This window comes from Alexandromys fortis, unplaced genomic scaffold (genome assembly GCF_014885135.2).
Source record: "Alexandromys fortis isolate MF-2015 unplaced genomic scaffold, M_Fortis_MF-2015_v1.1 scaffold_337, whole genome shotgun sequence".
In the NCBI taxonomy this organism is placed as follows: domain Eukaryota; kingdom Metazoa; phylum Chordata; class Mammalia; order Rodentia; family Cricetidae; genus Alexandromys; species Alexandromys fortis.
In genome coordinates this window covers 434,314-457,594 of record NW_026068253.1, presented here as the reverse complement: position 1 = coordinate 457,594, position 23,281 = coordinate 434,314, and the positions used below count along the sequence as shown (strand labels likewise).

The 23,281-nt window shown below is 33.7% G+C and overlaps 1 protein-coding gene across 4 annotated transcripts in view; it reads right to left on the bottom strand.

Moving 5' to 3' along the window:
* Cdh7 (cadherin 7) overlaps positions 1 to 23,281 on the bottom strand; it is a 151,123-nt gene that overhangs the window by 58,788 nt on the left and 69,054 nt on the right. For all 4 annotated transcript variants that reach the window (XM_050131463.1, XM_050131467.1, XM_050131465.1 and 1 more), the window contains 2 exons: positions 21,573 to 21,740; positions 18,574 to 18,761 (listed from right to left, as the gene is read on the bottom strand). In XM_050131463.1, coding sequence (XP_049987420.1) covers positions 18,574 to 18,761; positions 21,573 to 21,740 — 356 coding nt within the window. The remainder of the gene's footprint in view (positions 1 to 18,573; positions 18,762 to 21,572; positions 21,741 to 23,281) is intronic.

Genomic DNA, 23,281 nt, shown 5'->3' with positions numbered 1-23,281 from the left:
AGAGGTATACAGTAAAGAGAGATTCAAAGAGGAAGAAAACCTCTAAATGGTTAACAGTGTGTTAGAAATATATACAGGCTAAAGGTTAAAGTTCTCAGAGGAAAAAAAAAAAGAAACTAAGAGTAGTACTCCTGCTTGTGGTGACACACACCAGTAGTATTTTCTTGGGAGGCAGACACAGATGGATCTCTGTGAGTTCAAAGACAGCCTGGTCTACAGAGTTATTCCAGGACAAAGATATATAAAGAACCTGTCTCAAAAAGTAAAAATAAAAGAAATAGAGGTTAAAATAAAGCCACATAAAGATGGGAAATACACAGAGAATCTTGATACTGTATGCTATTATGCTCTCTTTAAATTGTTTGAATGCTGAGGAAGGATCAACACTTGCTTATAAATGCTGCAGAATTAATCAAAGATAGGTATTTTGAAAATACCTTGATGTCAAAATTGAAGTCAAAAGGTATGTGACTTTGAGAAGAGATTTTGCTTTTGTTTCCACAGAAAATGAGAGGCTCTGGATTTATTCAGAGTTAAGAAAAATCAGCTTTGATCAAGGAAGACCACCTGAGAAATCTCTGGCAGGAATAGATGGCCCAGATGTCTGAGTTCTTCATCCAGAACAGGTTCAAGACTGCTGCGTGAGATGATCAAGACTCACAGGATACTTCAGTCAGAACTTGATCATAACTCTAAATTTTCTTTAGGTCCCTATAAGATTATCAGTGCCCCCAATCAGCTGGAAGTAGCCTGGAAAACGATGCCCACATTCCCAAAAAATGAACTATGGATATTTTCCTTAAAAAAAAAAAAAAGAGGGGGAAGTTGTACAGGAGAATTGTCTGTAATCTGTCAATCATGTTTTAAATAAATGCTCATTGGCCAGGCAGGAAGTATAGGTGAGAAAAACAGACAGGAAGTAAAAATGATGTAATGAGAACAGGAGAATTCTTGGAAGGAAGAAGTTGATTCCTTCCACTTTTGCCCAAACCACCGAAGTAGCAGGATGTGATTTGCCGCACTGAAAAAGGTACTGAGCCACATGGCTTACATAGATCAGAATAGTGAGTTAATGTAAGTCACAAGAGCTAATATGTAGCTTGACCTAATGGGCCAATCAGCTTTATAACTTTAGAGATCTCTGTGTGATTTTCTTTGGGACTTGCCAGCTGTGGGGAATTGGGCAGGACAAGAATTCCAACAAATAGGATCCCTTCGTGTTACACCAGGAAACAACTCTTATCTCCCTCTGTGAGTTAAGTATGCCTTCAGTCCCCAGGCTTCAGAAGTAATTAGCAGACCCTCAGCATTTCCTTATCTCTTCCTATCAGCTAGGGATGTCTCCAAACCTGACATTCTAGCATCCTACTCTTCTCTCTGTTTTATTCACTATATAATGCTTCTGAGAAAAAATAAAGTTGACAGCTTGATCCAAATACAGACTTGCTGTCCATTTCTCATTTCTCTTGCCTGCCATTCCTCTCCTTCAGAATCCGGTTCCCTATTCATGTCCCACTGGTCAGGACATCATGTCCTGCTGGTTGGGGCAATTTACCAACTGTGCTTATAGGCATAAATGTATACATATGTGGGCATTCAGATATTCCAAATAATCTTCAAAAGGGTATAAAATCAACCAAAATGTATTTTAAATAATTTACATAATATAAATTACATTAACATATATTACATGCAAAGCCATATACTAAAATCTATATATCATAAAGAGTATATAATAGTTATCCATATATTACCTATTGTATACATTATATTTTATGTATACTCTATATGAATTAAAATATATTTTATAACCTTAGTCTATATCATATAATATAGTGTTATTATATTATTTTATACTATAAATATAAAATATACACATATTTATATATTATATATACTCTAGTATTTGTGGCATAAACTATAATTTGAATAAATGTACATATATTTACTCTTACACACATATTTATATGACATACAGACACTATACAATATTACATTTTTTGCTGCCTCTCTTAGGCTAATATGAAAAATACATAAACTAATACACAAAATTGGTTAATTTCCCAACCTAGACAAATATTAATAACATGCTTATGTATGTTTCATGCAATGCTTATGACCCAGATTTTTTCCATACTCTTTTTTTTTTTAATATGTCACTGTGGTTTATTCTTTTTTTTATTTTTTAAAGTCAAAACAGTTATAATCACCTACACAGTGATTTGAGTTTCTCTTCTGTATGCTGTTTAATATGAAGCTGCTTTGGTCCTATAGTAGGGCAGAATAAAGCAAAGCAGGAATTCCAAGCAGAGATAGAGGAGAAAAGAAAGTGGAGTCAGACTCCATGTGTCTGCTGAAGGAGACAGATGCCCTGGAACCTTAGTGGTAAATCACAAGTCTTGTGATAAAATACAAAATAATAGGAATGGGGTAATTTAAGATGTCAGTATTAGTTAATAAGAATCCTAAGCCAATAGGCCAAGCACTGTTAATTAGTGTAGTTTCTGTGTGATTATTTTGAGTCTGGACAGCCAGGAATGAACAAGAATCTTCTGCCTACAACACAAGACTATTTCTTCTATAGAAATAAATTTGACAGTGTTAACAAAAAAAAAAAAAGATTTCTGACTCTTCCCCACCACCTTCTCCCATTTCCCTCTTCCCTCTTCCTCCCCCAATCCAGCACCTCCCTCGTTAGCCCAACGAGCAATCAAGTTTCCCTGCCCTGTGGGTTTTTTCCATGCTCTTATTCTCAGTACTCATTTTTCTTTATCTTTAGAAAAGAAGTTCAATTAATTCTTACTATATTATAGAAAAAATGCTGAATTAAACAATTGATATTGTGCATATACTACCTAAAAATTGAATTAAACCTATGAGCCAGATGACCCTGATAGCCCAAATGGGAAACACAGCAAGAAATACAATGGTATATATTTTATTCTTGATCAAAAACAAGCAAAGCAAAACAAGACAAACTGCAAATTGCTCTGTGGAAGGAGAATTAATAGTGTAAATCCATACAAAAATACAAAATATGCAGTGACATATATCTTGTTAGGACTTTTGCAGTATTGTAATAAGACAATTTCATTTTTAAGTTTTTCATTGTTATTTTATTGTGGGCAGTGTCTATATTTCCAAGCTTATACCAGGGTATACCTGTGGAGAATAGAGGATGATTTTGTGAGGTCACTTGTCTCCCTCTACCTTTATGTGGTATCCTGAGATTAGCCCAGTATTCCAGTATTCAGGATTTTTTTTTTTTTTTTTTTGGTTTTTCGAGACAGGGTTTCTCTGTGGTTTTGGAGCTGTCCTGGAACTAGCTCTTGTAGACCAGGCTGGTCTTGAACTCACAGAGATCCGCCTCAGAAGGATTCTTAATTACTGAGGCATCTGCTCTTTGTTTTTTCTTTAAGAGTATCTAGAGTGATACTCAGAACTTTCCTGCCCCTTTTCTAAGAATTTGATTTATAACATTTAGGATATGTACAGGTATGTGTCTTTTTAGGAGGTCTGTCATAAAATTCTGACATAAATCCTCATTTAGAAACTTCCCAGATGCACTGAAATCTTCCTGAGCCTACACTTAAAATCCAATGATTGTTAATGGGGACTCTAAGAAGAAAGAAGAGAATTTGTAGTTACTTGACAACATTTACTTACACACAGACCATGAGAAGCTATGAACAGTTTGCATATAACTTTATTTCAATCTCATGTAGCTATGTGAATATCAAATCGTAAGAGAAAGGTTTTTATACAATATTAGGGGTATATATTAACCAAGAAGGTTAAGGTTCTATTTCCTATATTTTTGCAAAACAGTGCAAACTCTCAACTTCCTTTACGATATTTAGTCAGGCTTTCAACATTAGAAAAAGGTAGACAAGTACTTCTGTGTTCAAGAAAATTTTGACTCCTGTGCAAGGGAATAATTTAAAATTAACTACAAAAGTGAATACAATGATTTTGTATTACATACTATAAACATGTCTTGAAGGGAGCAATGTGAAGTATAGACTCTGGTTGTCATAAACAAATATAAAAGCAATAATATACATGAAGATTATCTGTCTAGAAGCATTACAAAAATTTAATAATCAATGAATTCATAAAAAAATAGCTAGTCACCAAGCACTCTATTGACTGCATGGGAGAATTTGTCTCATCTTGGTGGCATGCAGTCAATAGAGGGCTTGGTGACTAGCTATCAAGGCTTTTCATACTGCAAAACTATCTCTTCTCATAAAGAAACAAGAATGACTATAAGTAAACAGCAATGAGTCATGGTTCCTCATTTTCAAACTCAGTTAATAGAAAAATTTTGTGTTAATAAAGTTGAACTCAGACTGTACTTTTATGTATCCTAGCTGATTTCTTTCTCTCTATCTTATAGCAATTGTCTTTAATTAAAGCCAACCTATCTGCTTAATTTTGCCCAGGGTTAGTGTGTGTGTGTGTGTGTGTGTGTGTGTGTGTGTGACAGAGAGAGAGAGAGAGAGAGAGAGAGAGAGAGAGAGNGAGAGAGAGAGAGAGAGAGAGAGAGAGAGAGAGAGGGAGAAAGAGAGAGGGAGGGAGAAAGAGAGAGAGCACTACAAGTAATTTTAGAAAATGGTTAATTTTTTTAAGATTATTTTAAATCATGAAACCTACACCAAGCTATGAACAAGAAATTTTTGATGGTAGGAAGATAATGAGAAGAACATATGGGGAATAAACTGCGGATGCATTTTGATTATACTCTTGATGTTGTCACAGAGGTTTTGAAAGCTGAGAATAATAAGAAGTGTCTGTTACATCCTTCTCTGTGGTAGGATTGGCTTTTTCATGCCCTATTTAATATGCTTAACTCTGAAATTTTTAAGACATATAATAAAATATTAACCATAGATACCTACAGTAGATGACCACACTCTTGAATACAGTAGAGATACATTGATTCCTAAATGAACAAAAATGCCTATGGTTAAACAACTTCTAAGAAACATACCAAAATAATCTTTAAGAATTTAGAAGCGATTCAGAAGCTAAACACATGTACAGACACACACACACACACACACACAAATTAAAAATCTAGCTGTTTGTGTAAATAATTTTTATAGTCATATGAGTCATAATTTTATCATTCAAAATGACTTCATTTGTATGGTTATTAGGACCAAATGAACATGCATTATCAGCACTCATTTTATTCAAACACACTATTCCAGTATGTAAATATCGAATATGTGTTACTCTAGGATATTGGTATAAATGTCTTATAAGTAATTACTGAAACATAAAACCTAATATATTGACTTATATTGGCAACTTAAAAATTGGCTATTAATATAAAAATATAATTTCTAGTATATTAATATGTTTATTCTGATTCCCATATATATTTTAATCAAAAGTTTAATTAGAAATAATAATTCCCAAGTTAAAAGACTTCAAATAGATCCAAAGCTCACAATCTCCATTTCATCTTTCATTTAAAGTCAGTATTTCAGATTGTTATGTGAACTTACATAAAAGGTGCTACCTGTGAAGGTTTGAATTATAATGGTCCTTATGGGAAAATATATTTGCAAATTTGATCCACAGTTGGTAGAACTCTTTTAGAAGGATTAGAAAGATCATGAGGTATGGCTTTATTTGAGAAAAAGTGTCATTAGGAGAGGACTGTGAATTTACAGAAGCCATTGTCAGGTCTCTTTTCTCTCTCAGTCTTTCTGCCTGTTTTCTGTGAGATAAAGGTGTAAAGTTTTCATATACTACCTCAGCACCATTCTGTCTCCAGCCCTACATTTTTATCATGGACTAACCAACCCACTTAGACTCTACAGACGATTCCAATTACATGCTTCTTAAAAAGAGCTGTTATGGTCACCATTGTTCTTCACAGCAATAAAACAGTGATTAAGAAAATATAGTAAATTGATGAAAACATTTCAAATTAAAAAGACAAGTTTTTATATTATAATATAAATTACATTATACCCCTTCCCTTTTTCTAGACCATTCTATATAAACCCTTAGTGCTCTTACAAATGCATGTTCATTAATTTTTATTGAATGTATAGATGTATATATAGAATTTCTAAATATGACCTGTTAATTTGTTATAATGCTACTTGTTTGTATCTTTTCAAGGATGAAGATATAGTGTTGGATAGTCTATTACTGTACTCTTCTATGGGGAAGAATATTTTCCCTATTTTCAACATTTCTCACTCCTGCTCATTTTTGTATAAAGTTGAGACTGATAAACTTTATCCCACACTCTTGGATGTGTCTCTTGGTGTCATCCTTGCTCAGATCACGTGTTACTCAGTTTGGTATAGACCCATCAACTGGAAGAGATGGAGAAGGTAGGCCAAGAACAAACCAGATACATAGCAAATTCTAAATTACTTTAAGTAGTATTGAATATTTTCTCAAAAGTAGGAAATAAAGACTGGTTTTTAACTTCTTTAACATATACTGGCTTTGTTTTAAAAGCTTTACATTATTATCCAATTAACTACTCAAGAGTTATCATATCATGGTGTTTGACACCTTTTAACCATACCTGGAAAATGCACTAAGGACAATTTGACTATCTTACTCATAGGCAGGCATGTCTTGGTGCTGTCTTAGGATCTGTGTTTCCACAGATTCATACAAATAATCAGAATGAATTAAAACCTGAAGGAATATCTAGAGGACTGGGGAAGCAAAAAAGGGAAAGATGGGGAAGAAGGAAAGGGAGATAGAGGCAGATAAAGAGAGAGAGAGACAGAGACAGAAGAGAATATCTCACAAGATATAAAAAGATGATTAACACTATCAACTTAATGTAAAAAAAGTCTCTGATGAGCTCAAGAAAGACTGAAAGATACCCCTTTTCACCAGGGTCTACTGGAATCATATTTCAGTTTAAACCAACCACAGAATGCCTGGATCAATCTACAAAGACATTAATGAGTGTGTCTCCTTTAATTTTTTTTTATTTTGGTTGATTTTCATACCCTTGAAAATGCTCCTCTATGTATTCATCATTATTTTTTTACAGCTGTGATAATAAGTATCTACAAATTTCATGTTTTCTAAAAAAATATGAATTTGTTTTTTTAGTAGTATTGATGCCAGGATTTGAAATTCAAGTTTCTAACTGAGTTATATTCCTTTATATAGGCTGTAGAGGACAAATCTTCTAGTTTCCAGAGACTAAAAGAAGAGTTTCAGAAAGAGAACAATAATCAGAATATGTTGCATGAAAAAAATCTATTTTCTATAAAACAAAACAAACAAAAGACAAAATGGCATATGAGTTAGTTTACTGCTACTGTAAGAAAAAAACTTGACAAAACTACAGTTATTAAGGATTTATTTTCCCACGATTTCAAAAATATGAATTCATGGTCACAAGTTTCCATTTATAAGTCTGTGGTGAGGCAGACAATCATGTCAGAGATAAATGCAACTTAGAGTATAACAGCTCATGACAGCTGAAAAGGCGGGGACATAAAGAACCTGAGAGGAAGAAGAAACTGGAAAAGGAAAGGAAATAATTATGTCAAAAACCAATATTTAGTTGAAGAATCTGGACTTTTTTTTAGTTATGACCTTAATAATATACTGGGAATGAAGCAATATTTCTTGGAATGTGAGTGTCAAGAGACTTGATAGTGTCTGTTCTTAGTATTCCTGACACAAATCAAGTATAATGGCTATGTAATGAGAAGCACATGCTCAGGCTCTCTTGTCTTCTTCTCAGCCACTACCCTGCTCTACAGAGGTAGAACTAACACTCTTCAACTCAGGTGGATGCTTGCTGAATTTTAGAGCTCACCTAATACAAGCAGTAAAATCACTAAAATGGATTATGGAAGAATAAAATAATTTGCCTTCTCTGAGTTTTTCTCTGACCTGTTAGCTGTTCGTTGTTGTTGTTGTTGCTGTTTTAACAAGCAATGTATAACATTCTTATATCCTTAGCATACATTAAGTTTTCCAGAATATTCAACAACACTGTTAATTTATGGACACAACTTGTCCCTTTAAATGTCTATCTTGCTTTATGTTCTTGAGCTTCAAACCTTTTTTATGATACAAAAATATTTACTTGCATATAACAATCAGACAAATAAAGCACATTCCTAAGTACATAATTAGTTTATATAATACAGTCCTAAAGGAAAAACAAAAATATATATACATTAACCATTTGGGTTGCTTTAAAATATTTCATCTGACCTTTGTGCATATCATAAAATGACTAAATCCTGTGGAATCTATTTCTAAAATGGCTCTATTGGAATTGGCAGCAAAACTAATTTATAAATCAATATGTCATCTCAATAGACTCTGAGATACCACCTTAAACCATTCAGAATATATAAAATGAAAAACACTAATGATAGCTTATGCTGGAGAATATACAGAGTAAGGGGAACACTCTTAGGTGGGTGTGCAAACTTGTACATCCACTTTTGAAATGAGTAGGGTGGTTTCTTAAAGTATTGGGTATTATTCAACCCCAAGACCCAGAAATACCACTCTTGGGCATATAACCCAAATATGTAGATCTATACTGCAAGGACATTTGCTCAACTATGTTTACAGCAGCATTATTCATCATAATAACTAGAACCTGGAAATAGCCTGGATGCTCTTAGGAAGAATGAATAAAGAAAATGTGCTACATTTACACAGTGAAGTACTGCACAGTAGTAAAAAATAATGACTTCTTGAAATTTACAGGGAAATGGATGAAACTAGGAAAAAAAAAACATCCTGAGTGAGGTAACCCAGACACAGAAAGATAAACAAGGTATGAACTCACTCATAAGTGGATATTAGACATAAAGCAAAAGATAGCCGGCCTAAAATTTACAACGCCAGAGAAGACAAGGAAGGTGAACCCTAAGAGAGATATACTTGAATTCCCCCAGGAAAGGGAAGTAGACGAGATCTCCTTAGTAAATTGGCAGCATGTGGAGGATGGGGGAGGGTGATAGAGAAGTGGGGAGGGGAAAAATGGAGCAGGGAGGAGAACATGCGGGATTGATAAAATTGAGTTGGGTAAAGCAAAGTGGGGAAGAGCAAAGAAAGCGATACCTTGAAAAAGGAAGCCATTGTGGTGTTAATGAGAAATCAGTCACTAGGGAAACTCCCAGGAAACAGCAAATATGATCCCAGCTAAGAATCTAAGCAATAAAAAATGTCCTTACAAAAATAGAGAATGAAAGAATGAAAAAAAAAAAAAAAAACATGTGTTTGCAATGAATTGGAATCTTTACATTAAGTAAATTGGTCAGATGAAAGCAGCAAAGATTTTCAATGTTTTTCCTCAACCTATTCTGTTGAAGCTGCAAATAAAGCACCTCATAATATTTAATATTTCCATTCTATTGTTTCTATGTGTCAAAGATCGCACCTTAACTCTGGCAGGGGGCATTGTCCCATGAGTAGGTATCTGAGATTTAGAAAAAGAGTACAAGCAGGCATTACTCCCTGATTCCTGTCTATTTGAAATAATCAACCTCGTTAATCTTCTACCCTCATGGTGGATCACACCCTAAAAGAAAAATAAACATCCTGTTTTTTTTTTTTAATTTCTTTATGCCACGATATATTTTTTTTTTGTTACAAGAAAGGGAAATGTAACTATTACAAAGAATTGGAGAGGGAACTACATACACAGCTCAAGGTGTCCTCAAATTCATGATCATTCCTTCTCAGTCTCACAAATGCTGAGATAATGGATGAGTTTTTTTTCTTCTCAGAACACACTTTATTGGAGCACTTACACTTGCGAATTGAGAGAGAATGGATGAGTTTTTAACATAGCATAGAGTCCAGCTACTTCTTTATAGAGAATATTCAAGATTTTTGAGAGCTTTAATCAGAGTAAGCAATTGAGTACCATCCAAATTATTCTTAGACCCTACGCAAAGTCTTAGATAATGACCACACTCACTGAGCTTAAGACAATGCAGAAAGCAGAATATTTACAAAATTGGAACATCTGAGTTTTTAGAGTAATTCTGATTATTTGGGAGACATGAGCAAGCACACGTTTGTTCATTTACTTTCTTTTAAAGAAACTAGATATATAGGGAAATTGTCCCCCCTTTGTTACTGTTTAAAGAAGAAGAGAACAAGTTGGGCAATGGTAGTGCACACCTTTATTCCAAGCACTTGGGAGGCAGAGGTAGGCGGTTCTCTGTGAGTTTGAGGCCAGCCTGATCTACAAGAGTTAGGTCCAGGACATACCTCAAAGCTACAAAGAAATCTTGTTTCCAGAAACCAAAAGACAAAGAAGAAGAAGAAGAAGAAGAAGAAGAAGAAGAAGAAGAAGAAGAAGAAGAAGAAGAAGAAGAAGAAGAAATCAGATCACTTTATGGACCACATTATTAACCAAGTTTTACCAAAGAAAGTGTAATTAGGAAGTTTTCTTATTTAACAAATAAATTATTTTGAATGCATTAATATTTATAAATAATTTGATTATTTTAAATGTAGTGTTTATTCTCCTTGTCTAAATAAGCTAGTCATTTAGAAAGTCATTTGAGAATGAAGACTTTTGGAAATAAAATTTAAATTGATATAAAACAAGAAAATCCCTGCTTGGTTCATTAGCTCTAGCTTCTTATTGGCTATATTTTTACATCTTAATTTAATCCACTTTCATTAATCTGTGGCTCACCACATGGTTGTGGCCCACCAGTAAAATCTGTTTCTGGCAATGGCTCCATGGCTTCTTCCTGACACTCCCTTGGTTCTCCCAGCATTCAGTTTAGCTTTCCTCAAATAGCTCTACTTGTCTGCTCTATAACAGGCCAAGAAAATTCTTTATTAACCAATGGTATTCACAACATAAGAGGGGAATCCCATATCACCTCCACTTTTCTGTTTAAACAAAAAGGAATGTTCTCTCTAAAATACAGTAAAATTACATATATCAAAACAGGTATCAATCAACAATTACAGTTATAATATTTATATCAGCTTTATATTTTATCATATCTAAAGAACACTATAAATATAACTATAAATTCTTCAACTCCATTAAAGTCTCCATAAGGATACAATATTATCTAAGTTACCAGGAAGTAAGCAACTTGCAAAACTCTAGAATTGACAGAGACATCTCACTGCCTGGACATTCACCCAGAGTTCTTCTGTATCATTGGGGCATCCATCTTCTGCCTACAGGCCCATAGTATCTGTCAGAGTTTTCCATGAAGCAGGAAATTTCAAAGATAGTTCTGTCTATATTAGCAGTTTCTCAGTTACTTTCTTCTGTGTCCTCTAGAATGTCTGGCACACTCTTTCATGAAGCAGAAAACCTAGAGGACCATCTCACCTTTAGGCAAGTTCAGCAGCCACTTCTCTGTAGGTTCTGCATGTCTTGTTAAGCAGCCCAGGCACGAGCAGTTTCTTGCCCAAATGGCTAACAAACTCCATAAGGAGCCTCTTCAATGTCCATCTTCTGCTTGAAGCAATTGGTGTTGCCAGGAGCAGATGTGTCTCATTGTCATGAAACATTCTAAATTCTTAAACATTTTAAATGCCATATTCTGAAGATCTCTGTAAGATTTGAAGAATGCCTATCCATCTGTAATACATCTCTGTATATCTAGAAAATCTAACATGTCTACAAGCTTGACTATTACAGATGATTATCCATTAACCTATATTTTTTAATTATAGATTATATTTTTAAATGAGCTGTATATACACAATCCTTTATGAAGAGTAGATATATATGTTATCCAACACTGTGTCGCATTTAGAGTTCTTTTATGTCTGAGTCTGTCTTATTTTGCATCTATAATTCTTTACTGTCCTAGAGTGCTTCTTAAAACCTTAACCTGCACTATTGATAAGGGAAATATGGCACTGTTTACTTGCCCCAAGCAGCCCAACATGGCAGAACAGTTCACTGCCTCTGAGAGCCATGTACATTGCCCCATTTACAGAAATGCAGTGGGTCTATGTCATATCATTAAGCAGTTTGTAACAGGCTACTTACAAACCCCATTTACATGCTCTGTCTCTTGAATGAGCCAGTAGTCACATTGGCAGCACCGCCCAGAAACTTGGCATTTCAAAACAATGTGGCTTTTTTTTTTTCTACTAGCTCTGAATCAGGAAAACCTCTATTGAAGGAGCTACAGCATACCACCAGTAAACAGCAAGAAGCTGTTTTAAACTCTGTATTTTGTGTATATAATTCCATTTCAAGCCCTCACAGACTTTTAGTGGACTTTCATCAACCACATTGGTGCCAGTTTATTGTAGGGAAAGGGTCTGCTTGTTAGTTTCTAGCTGCTCAGCCCCAAAATAATCACACAGAAACTATATTATTTAAATCACTCCTTGGCCCATTAGGTCTACCTTCTTATTGTCTAACTCTTATATCTTAATTTAACCAATTTCAATTAATCTGTGCATCACCACAATGTTGTGGTCTACCAGCAAAATTTCAGCACGTCTGTCTACAGCAGTGTCTCCATGGCTTCTTTCTGACTCTGCTTCCTTTCTCCCAGCATTCAGTTTAGTTTTTTCCCACCTAGCTTTCTTCTTTTGCCCTATCACAGGCCAAGACAGTTCTTTATTAACCATGCATTCACAACATACAGAGGGGAATCCCACACCATATAGGTGCCATTGGTTCTTTAAAAATTACTATTTTGATTAGCCAAAATTTTGGTATCCTGTCTCAATGTAAATCTACAATTATAGGCTAATAACAACAACATTTGACAGAAACACTGTGTGTGAGTCATGCTCGTTTCTGCCCTAGAATGGTGAATTTTACATTTTAATGGCTCTCATCATTATGTTAAGAATGTATTCTAAATAAAGGTAAAATTTAGAAAGCATATCAATCTGTCTTTTTACTGAAGGTAAATTTAGGAAGCATGTTTAAAATTAATTTATTATTATTGAATTCTCAGTTGAAATGCTATTGAAATAAAATTTATTTTAGTAAGTTTAGATTAGTACAAAAATCATGTTAGGATTCCACAGCTAAGTGTTCTTTGCTCATTTTTAAATTTAGAACTATTATGATGATCTTTGATATATAGGTGTTAAATTTAATTTTTCATACATACTATTTCAAATTGAACAAAAATTGCTTTATTGCTCAGTAATATTTTCTGGCTTGTTAAATTATGGCATTACAGGTAGGAAATGGTTTATATTCAATGTTCTTTTCTTTTACCTTCAATCATTTTTTTTTCTTATTTTATGGCATAAAATTTGTAACATTGCAGTACATCTCTTCTGGTACTTCTTTACACCATGTGTGCTTAAGAGTTTCAAAAATATTGCTGCCATTATATAAGAAAATAAGGATTTTTTAAGTTATCATCCATTGCTGAGAGCTGTCATGGAAGTATACAGCAGATGACAAATAGTGTTCAGCAGGTTGACCCACCCTGTAAAAGCCATGGAGTTACTGATCAGTTGTTTCTGTCTGTAACTTCTCTCATGTGTCATTTTATTTTTTCCCTAAAAACTGCATTCCTTCCCTAATATTAGCTATATGTGTTTTCCCATTGTTTGTGTATTTATCATATATGCATATATATAATATATGTATTATATATATATTCCATCTTTTGAGCACACATATAACTGTGGATAATCAGGAAGATAATTTATGCTTAATTGTTTAATTTCCTTGAATAGAAATGGCACTAAGATAGTTTTCATTATTCAGACAGACAAAGGAAAGTAATAGTGTCACAAAGACTGCTAAGTTTAGACTGCAAAACAAATTCAAAGTAACCTGGTTGCCCATAGAAACAAATATCTGGTTCCCCCTAGAGACAAATACATAATGTCACTTTCCCAGTTGTTTATTTTGATCTAATGTTTGAGCTTGAGGCAACTGCAGTAGACATAACCTCCTCAGCAGTTGACTTTTTGCATGTAGTCCCAGCCTCAGTTTAGAATATCGGCTGAAAGTTCAGCCAAGTAGCTGTTGGTATATTGTCTGGAAACCCTGAGAACCCTAACCCTATTTGTTACTTACAAGGCAAAGTATTATATACTGTCAGTCAGTGTCACCTTTCTAATGTGAGAAATATTGTGTGACTTGTCTTATATTATGAGAATGGGTGTGGACCTGAAAATGTAACATATAATTTCTAGAGATTGGCTGTGAGAGAGTCTCTGTAGAGCTATGAAGAAGACATTGCGAGGAAGGGAGTCAAATTAGATATGTAGAGGCTAAGCAGAGTTAGCTGGGTAGAGCTATGTAGAGGAGCAGAAGAGATTTTTCACAGAGCAATTTTAAAGATAAAATAAAAGAGAAAGTTGCTATCAGAAAGGGTAATTGTTTCCTTACTTTTCCCTCAGATAGAAAAGGTTTAGCTCTCAGATAGATAATAATTTTTCCTAAGCACTTAAAACATTTATGGACTTTTTTTGCATACCCTGTGCTGACTGGAGACTGCCACCCCTCCAGCTAGCAATAAGTCATACATTAGAAATGGAAAGAGAAAATAAAACTAGGTTTTAGTTATCAATATCATTGATCATATATTTAGCTAAATACAAATCTATGAAAATTATGTAGCCTTGCATATAGTATCTTATTGATATTTGTAATGATAAATTACTGAATAATAACTAGATGAAGAAAATCTTTCAGATTCATAGGCACAAGTAAAGATTTGTCCATTAACATAAATAAGAATTTATTAGTGTTAGAAGGAATTAATAAAATGGATTTGAGAAGGAAATAAAAAAATTAAAAGTAATTAACATTATAAAATTTTAATTTTTTAGACAGGGAAAGACACCTTTTTATTAAATGTTAGTGCTCTACAACCAAAATAAGATAAAACCCGTAAAGCATAATTTTCATGAGTTATTTGAACATTTGTATCAGTTCCTTTTCTAAGAAATAGAGTAGACTATAAAATGCATATATTCTTTTCAGATTTTTTCCACTAGCCTAAAAATACATAAGATGCATTAATTATTTGACAATTATAAGATTTCATTCTATATAAATATATTTGTCATAAAAATTTAAAAAAAGATTTGGAAAATTTAGATAATGTGTTTCCTTTTTAAGCTTCTGTAAAGCAAAGGGCATTGTCATTAAGATAAAAAGGCATCCTACTGAATGGGAGAAGATCTTCACCAACCCTGCATCAGACAAAGGTCTGATCTCCAAAATATATAAAGAACTCAAGAAACTGGACATTAAAATTCTAATTAACCCAATTAAAAAACTGGGGTACTGAACTGAAATGAGAATTCTCATCAGATGAAGTTCAAATGGCCAAAAGATACTTAAGATCATGTTCAACCTCCTTAGCAATCATGGAAATGCAAATCAAAACAACTTTGAGATACCATCTTACACCTGTCAGAATGGCTAAAATGAAAAAACACCAATGATAGCCTATGCTGGAGAGGATGTGGAGTAAGGGGAACACTCATCCATTGCTGGTAGGAATGCAAACGTGTGCAAGCACTTTGGAAATCAGTGTGGCAGTTTCTCAGGAAATTGGGAAGCAATCTACCTCACGATCCAGCAATACCACTCCTGGGAATATAACCAAGAGATGCCCAATCAGATTACAAAAGCTTTTGTTCAACTATGTTCATAGAAGCATTATTTGTAATAGCCAGAACCTGGAAACAACCTAGATCTCCCTCAGTGGAAGAATGGATAAAGAAAGTGTGGAATAGAGTACATTAGAGTACTACTCAGTGGTAAAAAATAATGACATCTTGAATTTTGTATGCAGATGGATGGAAATAGAAAACACTATCCTGACCGAGTTAACCCAGACCCAAAAAGATGAATATGGTATGTTCTCATTCATTAGTGGACTCTAGCCATAAGCAAAGGACATTAAGCCCATACATAGTTCGCTATCATAGAGAAACTAAATAATAAGGTGAACCCAAAGAAAAACATATATCGATCCTCCTGGAAATTGGAAACAAACAAGATCGCCAGACAAAAGTTGGGAGCTTGGGAGTGGGGGTAGGGGTAGGGGTGAGGATGGGGGAAGTAGAGAGTGGCAGAGAGAAGGGAGACAGAAGACTGGAGAGATCTTGGAGGATTGGGAGAGTGGAGATGGAGGAAGGGAGAATATATGAGCAAGGATGAAGATATATACATTAAAGGAGCCATTTTAGGGTTGGCAAGAGACTTGGCTCTAGAGGGGATCCTGGGTGTCCCCAGCTAGGTACTTGGCAGCAGAGGAGAGGGTGCCTGCCTGAACTGGCCTTGCCCCACTATCACACTGACGATTATCTTGATTATCACCATAGAATTTTCATCTGGCGATGTATGGAGATAGAGACAGAGACCCTCATCAGAGCAAAGGACTGAGTTCCCAAGGTCCAGTTGAATTGCAGAAGGAGGAAGACAAGCAAGGAAATCAGGACAGCTAGGGGTTGGTCCACCCACTGAGATAGTGTGCCTGTTCTAATGGTAGCTCACCAAATCCAGCTGGACCGGTTCTGAACGAGCATGTGATCAAACTGGACTCTCTCTCTGAATGTGGCTGACAATGGGGGCTGACTGAGAAGCCATTGATAAAGGCACTGGGACTTGTTTCTACTGCATGTAATGCTTTTTGGGATCCTAGTCTATTTGGATGCAAAGGCCTGGATATGGGGGAGAGGGCCTTGGACTTCNGGGGCAGCAGGAGGGAAATGGAAGGAGAGGAAGAAGTGTAAATTTTTGAATGGAAAAATAAATGAATGGATGAATAAATAAATAAATAAATAAATAAATAAGAATTTAATATAGTAAAACAATATCATCAAGCCAGTTTAAAAATTTTCTACAATTTGTTACATAACCATTTCATCCATCGTGAGACATTAATGTTCTCATAATTTAGATGGAATAAACAATAACTTAATGTTATTTATGCAAAGATCCAGAAAAATATGTGACTCAGTAACTCTAAATTGTTCTGACACATACCAACAGACAGCCTCATATAATGGAAGGTTTTTTGTTGAATATTAGAACAGTGTTTTCCTTTGAAGTTCATTTCATTAACTCAATTCTTTAATATGACATGGTTTCTACCTAGTTTTTCTATTCCTTTTTAATATTTTTCTAAATATTAAATTGGAGATAATTTAATATTTAAAAATTAAGAGTTTTGGATAGTAAGATTTCCTAATAACAAACCTAGAACCTCAGTTTGAATCCACATAGAAAAAGAAAAGAGCTAATCTTGAACATTGTCTTCTAATCTTCACATATCACCATGGAAGGTCCAAATACAAGTCCATTCACATGCACCTAGATCTGGTTACTCCATGCCATCACAAACACATACTTAATAAAAGTGCAATTTAAAATGAATGAAAAATTGTGTATATCCTCTAAGTTTTTTGGTATTGAGTTAAATATCCCATGCCTAACATAATTTCAATTATTTATAACATGTATATTAAGATGTATAAAAGAGATTCATGAAATGAATAAAAATACTTTCTATGTGTTCTCAAATTCTAAAATATTACCATATTGTTTTTGTAAATTCTTTGAAATCCTTGACACAGATTGTACTTTACTGCATTCCTTGTATTTTAGACAAGGAAAAACATTACATATAGTTGGCCTATACTACTTATTAAAAAGTTTGCACAAAGATTGTTACATGTTATCTTAAACAGCAAATAACACAGGAAATAATTGAAGAAATGTTTTCCCATGGGCCTAAAAACAAACATATGTTGTAATTTGACATTTAAAACATCAAAAAGAGGTAAGGTTAAAAGTACCCACACTTAATCAATTTAATATTTTTTTATTAAATTGGGAGTAATTTAAATATGCCAATGTAAAGAAATAATATTTTCTGTTATACTGCTATTTTATCTGTGATTTCCTGTAAAAGATGGATTATAATTGAATAAAAATTGCCATGCACTTTTTTTTTTTTTTGAGACAGGGTTTCTCTGTGGCTTTGGGGCCTGTCCTGGAACTAGCTCTGTAGACCAGGCTGGTCTCGAACTCACAGAGATCCGCCCGCCTCTGCCTCCCGAGTGCTGGGATTAAAGGTGTGAGTCACCATCGCCCGGCTCTGCCTTGCACTTTTACTATAAATTTCTCAATTCAAAATTATTGTATGTTTTTTTTAAAGTAATTACTAATGCAGCAAGATTTCATCACTTTGTTTCTTCAAATTATATGAATATTGTTTTTACATGTGATGGATTTAGTAGTCATCTTGCATAAAATGAATTTGGGTTGAATTTAAGGTCCTATTAGTGGAATAATCAAGAAAGGAACATTTCCCTCTCTCTGTGGGTATTCAAATGCACACATTTGGAAGTGGTCTAATTGGAACATGATTTTAGATCATTTTAATATTTTTCCCAGTGGAATAGATTTAACAGGAACTACTAAAAATGCCATTCAAATTCCCACAGAATTTGAAACCTAAATATAAATTAAAAAATAAATTAAAATAGCAATATGTCTGTATGACATTTAATATGTGTATTACATCTTTGCATCAAAGCAGATCTTGTAGTCTGAGAGTTCATGACGTCATCCTTATGGAATAAAAATAACAATGGAAACATTACCTTTTGTATTGTAATGATTCCTTCTTGTGTTTCTTTGTCAGCAGTTATCTTGAAAATCTCCAACCCATCACCATCCACTATTTTGTATTCCATTTCTGCATTAACTCCTATATCTGCATCAATAGCTTTAATTCTGGCTACAACTGATGCCACAGGCAAAGATTCTGGGACATTGTACTGGTAAGATCCTGTGAAATGTCAAATTAAAGAATGAACAGAACATTCTAATCACCCTCTTCTAAAAACTACAGACTTTTTTCATAATATTTTATAGTTTCATTTTCCCAAAATGGAAAAGCTAAGACAACATAAAATAAATGATGTTTGATGAAGCCTGAAGGAATTTGAGATTGATGGTTTAGCAATGACAAGTAAGAAACAGATTACCTAAAGAAACTCAGGCTAGATGTATGAGAAATATGTTTTCTACAGTAATGAAACTAAACTTATAATCAAAGTATAATTATTAAATATAATTTATCATTTAGATATAATAATCACCACCATAATACCAAACAATAAAACAGTTCCTGTTACAAATTTCAAAAGGCATGAGTAATATTTCCAATAAGTAAACACTGGTATTTATTTAATATCATTTACAAGAAAACTTCCACAAAACTGAAAAAGCACCTGTGGAATGGGCAATATAAGTCTACTTGTAAAACATTAATATTCTGTTAGAGAGAAGAGGTGAATTTGTGAGTTCTATAGCCCTGATTTTGGACATAACTGTGAAAAAGAATAATTAACATTATTTAAAAGCTATGAAAAAAATAAAAAGAGAAAAGACCAATATAACCTTTTGTTTCACTGCTTTCTTAATCATTTTTACCCCTTCCAGATAAAAAGCAAATTTTGAGGGAGGGTGTGGAAGAAAATAGGGATGCAAGTAAGGAATATTATCCTTGAATATTTTCTTCTAATCATTTATTTTCTTTGCCTCTTGAACTTTACTTCATATTCCATTAGTTGTAAATCCATGATTCATTTTCAATTTGGAATATAAAAGGGGCACACTGTCTTTAAGTGGAATGTAGAAAAGAAATGGAGCACTGTTATTTTGGACTGCAATTTTTGAATACTAAGTACTACAGTTTTTAAAATGATTGCTATATATCTGTAAAATTTTACTGGCTTCCTCCAACACATGGAGGTATTCTTTGCAAAACTCAAAGATTTAAGTAGTAACAAATTTGTAGAGAAAGACAAACAATATTATAAGTGTTTGGGTTTCTTCACTTTAGAATCCAAGAGAGGTTCTGAAACACTGGAAAACCTGGGCTCCTTGTCAGGAAAGAGATATCATCCTTTCACCAATTTTAGAGAAAAACAGTCATTTTACAAGGCACCTAAGGTAATAGCATTCTTTTCTGAATCCCCTTCTTTCTTCCCATAGTAAGCAATAAATGACATGGAGGGAAGGGGTTTTTAATAATAATAATAATAAGCTTTTTTTTTGTTTTCTGGAACTACCATAATCGTTCTTGTAAAATGAGACAAATATTAAAATATCTAAATATTTATTTTTAATTGAGAAAAAAGGATAAGTATTTGCAAAGTAACTCACAATGGTTGTTTCATATGATTTAATTTTCTCTCTTGGTATGGAATTGAGTTCCCTGCTTCTACTGGACAAACACTTTAGTGACATTGCACAGACAGACCTCCTAATGCTGAGTTTTAAGCCAATGCTAGTTAAGAGTGGCTGGAAAAAGGGAGTCTCCTCCTTAAAGAAGTCAAGTTCAAGATGACTTTTTGCTAGTTATGATCTCCCCATTTGTCCATGTTCTTTTAGGCAAAGCAAAGTAAATGCAGTGAGCCACACGCAAACAAAATTTGGTAAACTCATTGGCAAGAAATAGGTCCCAGGAAAAAGAGAAGAGGATAAGAGTTGATGATTATGAAGAATAATGTCATAGCACATTATATATATATATATATATATGAAAGAAAGAAAGAAAGAAAGAAAGAAAGAAAAGAAAAGAAAGAAAGAAAGAATTCTCTTTAACATTCTAAAGAAATTCCATATGTTACAAACCCTTGGAAAATAAGAAGCATAGGATAAAACAGCTTTATAAAGAGGACACAACTACCCTAGGGACACAGGATTTTAGTTTTATTTTTCTTTTTATTTCTGGATTAATCAAAAGCCACTTAGGATAGAAACTCATCTGATTGTGGATTTCTGATGCTTTTGTTTGCATTCTTTTTATATATTTAATTATGCATGAAAGAAATACAGTGCAACTGTAAAAAAATGTTCAGTGTATATGATCTTGTTGAAAGCATAAAACAAACACATGATTAAAGTAAGATGAATCTCACCAATTTACGCATCTAAAAAGTTAATAATTGTAATCAAATTAATTTAAAAATAGCCACTACTATTCTAAATCCTTACAGGCAAAGCAAAACTTTTCTGTATAGAACAGATTGGTAGCATTGCTAATTGACAGCTACTATAGATACATAGTATCAACTAAAAGAAAACTTCAATAAATATAAATTCCAAATTACAATTAGTACTTATTCATAATCAAAGTATTAATTCAAGGCAAATTGTATTGTATCTAGAGAGAAATATGAATATGTTTTACCACTCCATATTAACCTTGTTATTACATAGTCAAAGCTTATATTAGGCTCTTGATAAAACATAAATTTGGGAGAAATCAAAAGAGTCTTCTGTCTGCTTTTGGGAGCGTTTTCCACCTCAGTCAGCCTAAATATGTGGGTTTGTGCCTAGTCTTATTGTGACTTCATATGCTGTGCTTGATTAGTATCTTAGGAAGAGCTTCCCTTTTTTACAGGAGAAAGGAGGAATAGGTCTGGCAGAGAGTGGAGGTGACACAGGAGGGACTGGGATGGAAGGAGGAAGGTAAAACTATGCTTGGATATAATATATGAGAGAAAGATAAATAAGAAATATAATATTTGAAAAAATGTAAAGACTGTAAAGATATTTTTAAAGTTAGTCATCTCATTGAATAACTTACTTCGTGGAAAGCGTGGTGGGTTATCATTGACATCAGTTAGGGTCACAGTGACTGACGTGGTTCCAGATAGTCCGCCATTTTGACCAACCATATCCTTTGCCTGAATGACAAGCAAATACTGGTCTTTAGCCTCTCTATCCATGTTTGGAAGGGCAGTTTTGATGACTCCTGTAAGATTTCAAATCTCAGTAAATAGCACCATGATTCACTGTATTACAATAGCAACAAACATTAATAAAAGAGGAACATGTCGTTCCCCAGCTGTGGTGATTTGTGGCTTGCTTTTTTACTTTAGTGTATATTAGAGATCACTGGTGTATATATACTTTATACATTCACTTCCACATCATACTAATATGTACCCATAGGAAATATGTAAACATTTTTTCCCGTTTGTGAGTCTAACTCTTCTCATTTTTTTTCTGCTCCATTTCTTTAACCTTTATACCTCAACATGACTGAGAAACTATTGGCCAGTTTAGTTGTCTGTCTTGCCTATACTTAGGCAAGTCAGCTACACAGTGATTATAGGTGAGCTTGATTTCAGAATGAAACCTAGTATCTAAACAGAACCACGAGTTCTGGTGCAGGAAGTCTATAATTCTATCATGTCAGAGGTAGGAAACAGATGATCAGGTGTTCAATAACTGTAAGCTGAGGAATAACCTAGACTACTCTCTTGGAAATCATCATCATCCCAAAAATTTCTGCTTCTCAGTGGAGGTTCAGTCTTAGTTTTGTTTCCAAAATACCAAGTGACAAAAAGACCATCATGGGAGCAAGAGCTGCTAAAATGTCTGAACAAAAATAGTGAAATAAACTGGCACTTTAAAAATGAACAAAGTGGTTCTTATTTCTAAAAATGAAAACATACAAAATTAAGGGTATGGTAATTAAATTATATTTTGTTATCCCACTCAAAATATTTATTAAAAATTATTATCAAGTACAAAGACTCCAAGTTCAATGGATCTGTATCTTATATAACCATATTTATGCTTATGTCTTCCACTGTCTCTCAAAACATACCTACTAATACACACATATACACAACACATCTGCATCTATGCTTTTGAGTAACACCTACTCACACAGGTGAAATTTTAGTTTTTGACATCAGTCACTTTTTCTAAACACATTGTGCATAACGGGACAGTAGGTACCTCATAGTATCACAAACTAACATTTTCAGGGCCGTTTGCTATCTATGTACTAATTATTTTTTCTGAAACACTACCATAAAATTAAAAAAAATGTTTTAAACGCGACAGTTTTCCTTGTGAAGAGTCTGATGCTAAATTACTCTTTGTGAACTGCAATGATTTTACTAATATTTCATGTTTTTCTTTTTGTTATTTCTAAAGCTGTAGTGAAAAAAGCATGAGCCTCACCCAGCATGGCTATTTACAAAGAAACTTTCTTAGGCTATGAATTTGTGAATTTAGGTAGTTGTGTTTTTTTTTCTATTTTCTTATTTTTATTTGTCACTAATAAATTTAGTGTGTCTTTTTAAAAAAAGACTGAAAATAAACTGGGTGGTGGTAGCATACACCTTTAATCTCTGGGCTTGGAAGGCATAGGCAGGTAGTTCTCTGTGAGGTCAAGGTCAGTGTGATCTACAAGACTAGTTCCAGGCAAACTACATCTGTTACACAGAAAAACCCTGTCTCGAAAAAAAAAAAAAAAAAAAAAAAACTGACGAAACTGGA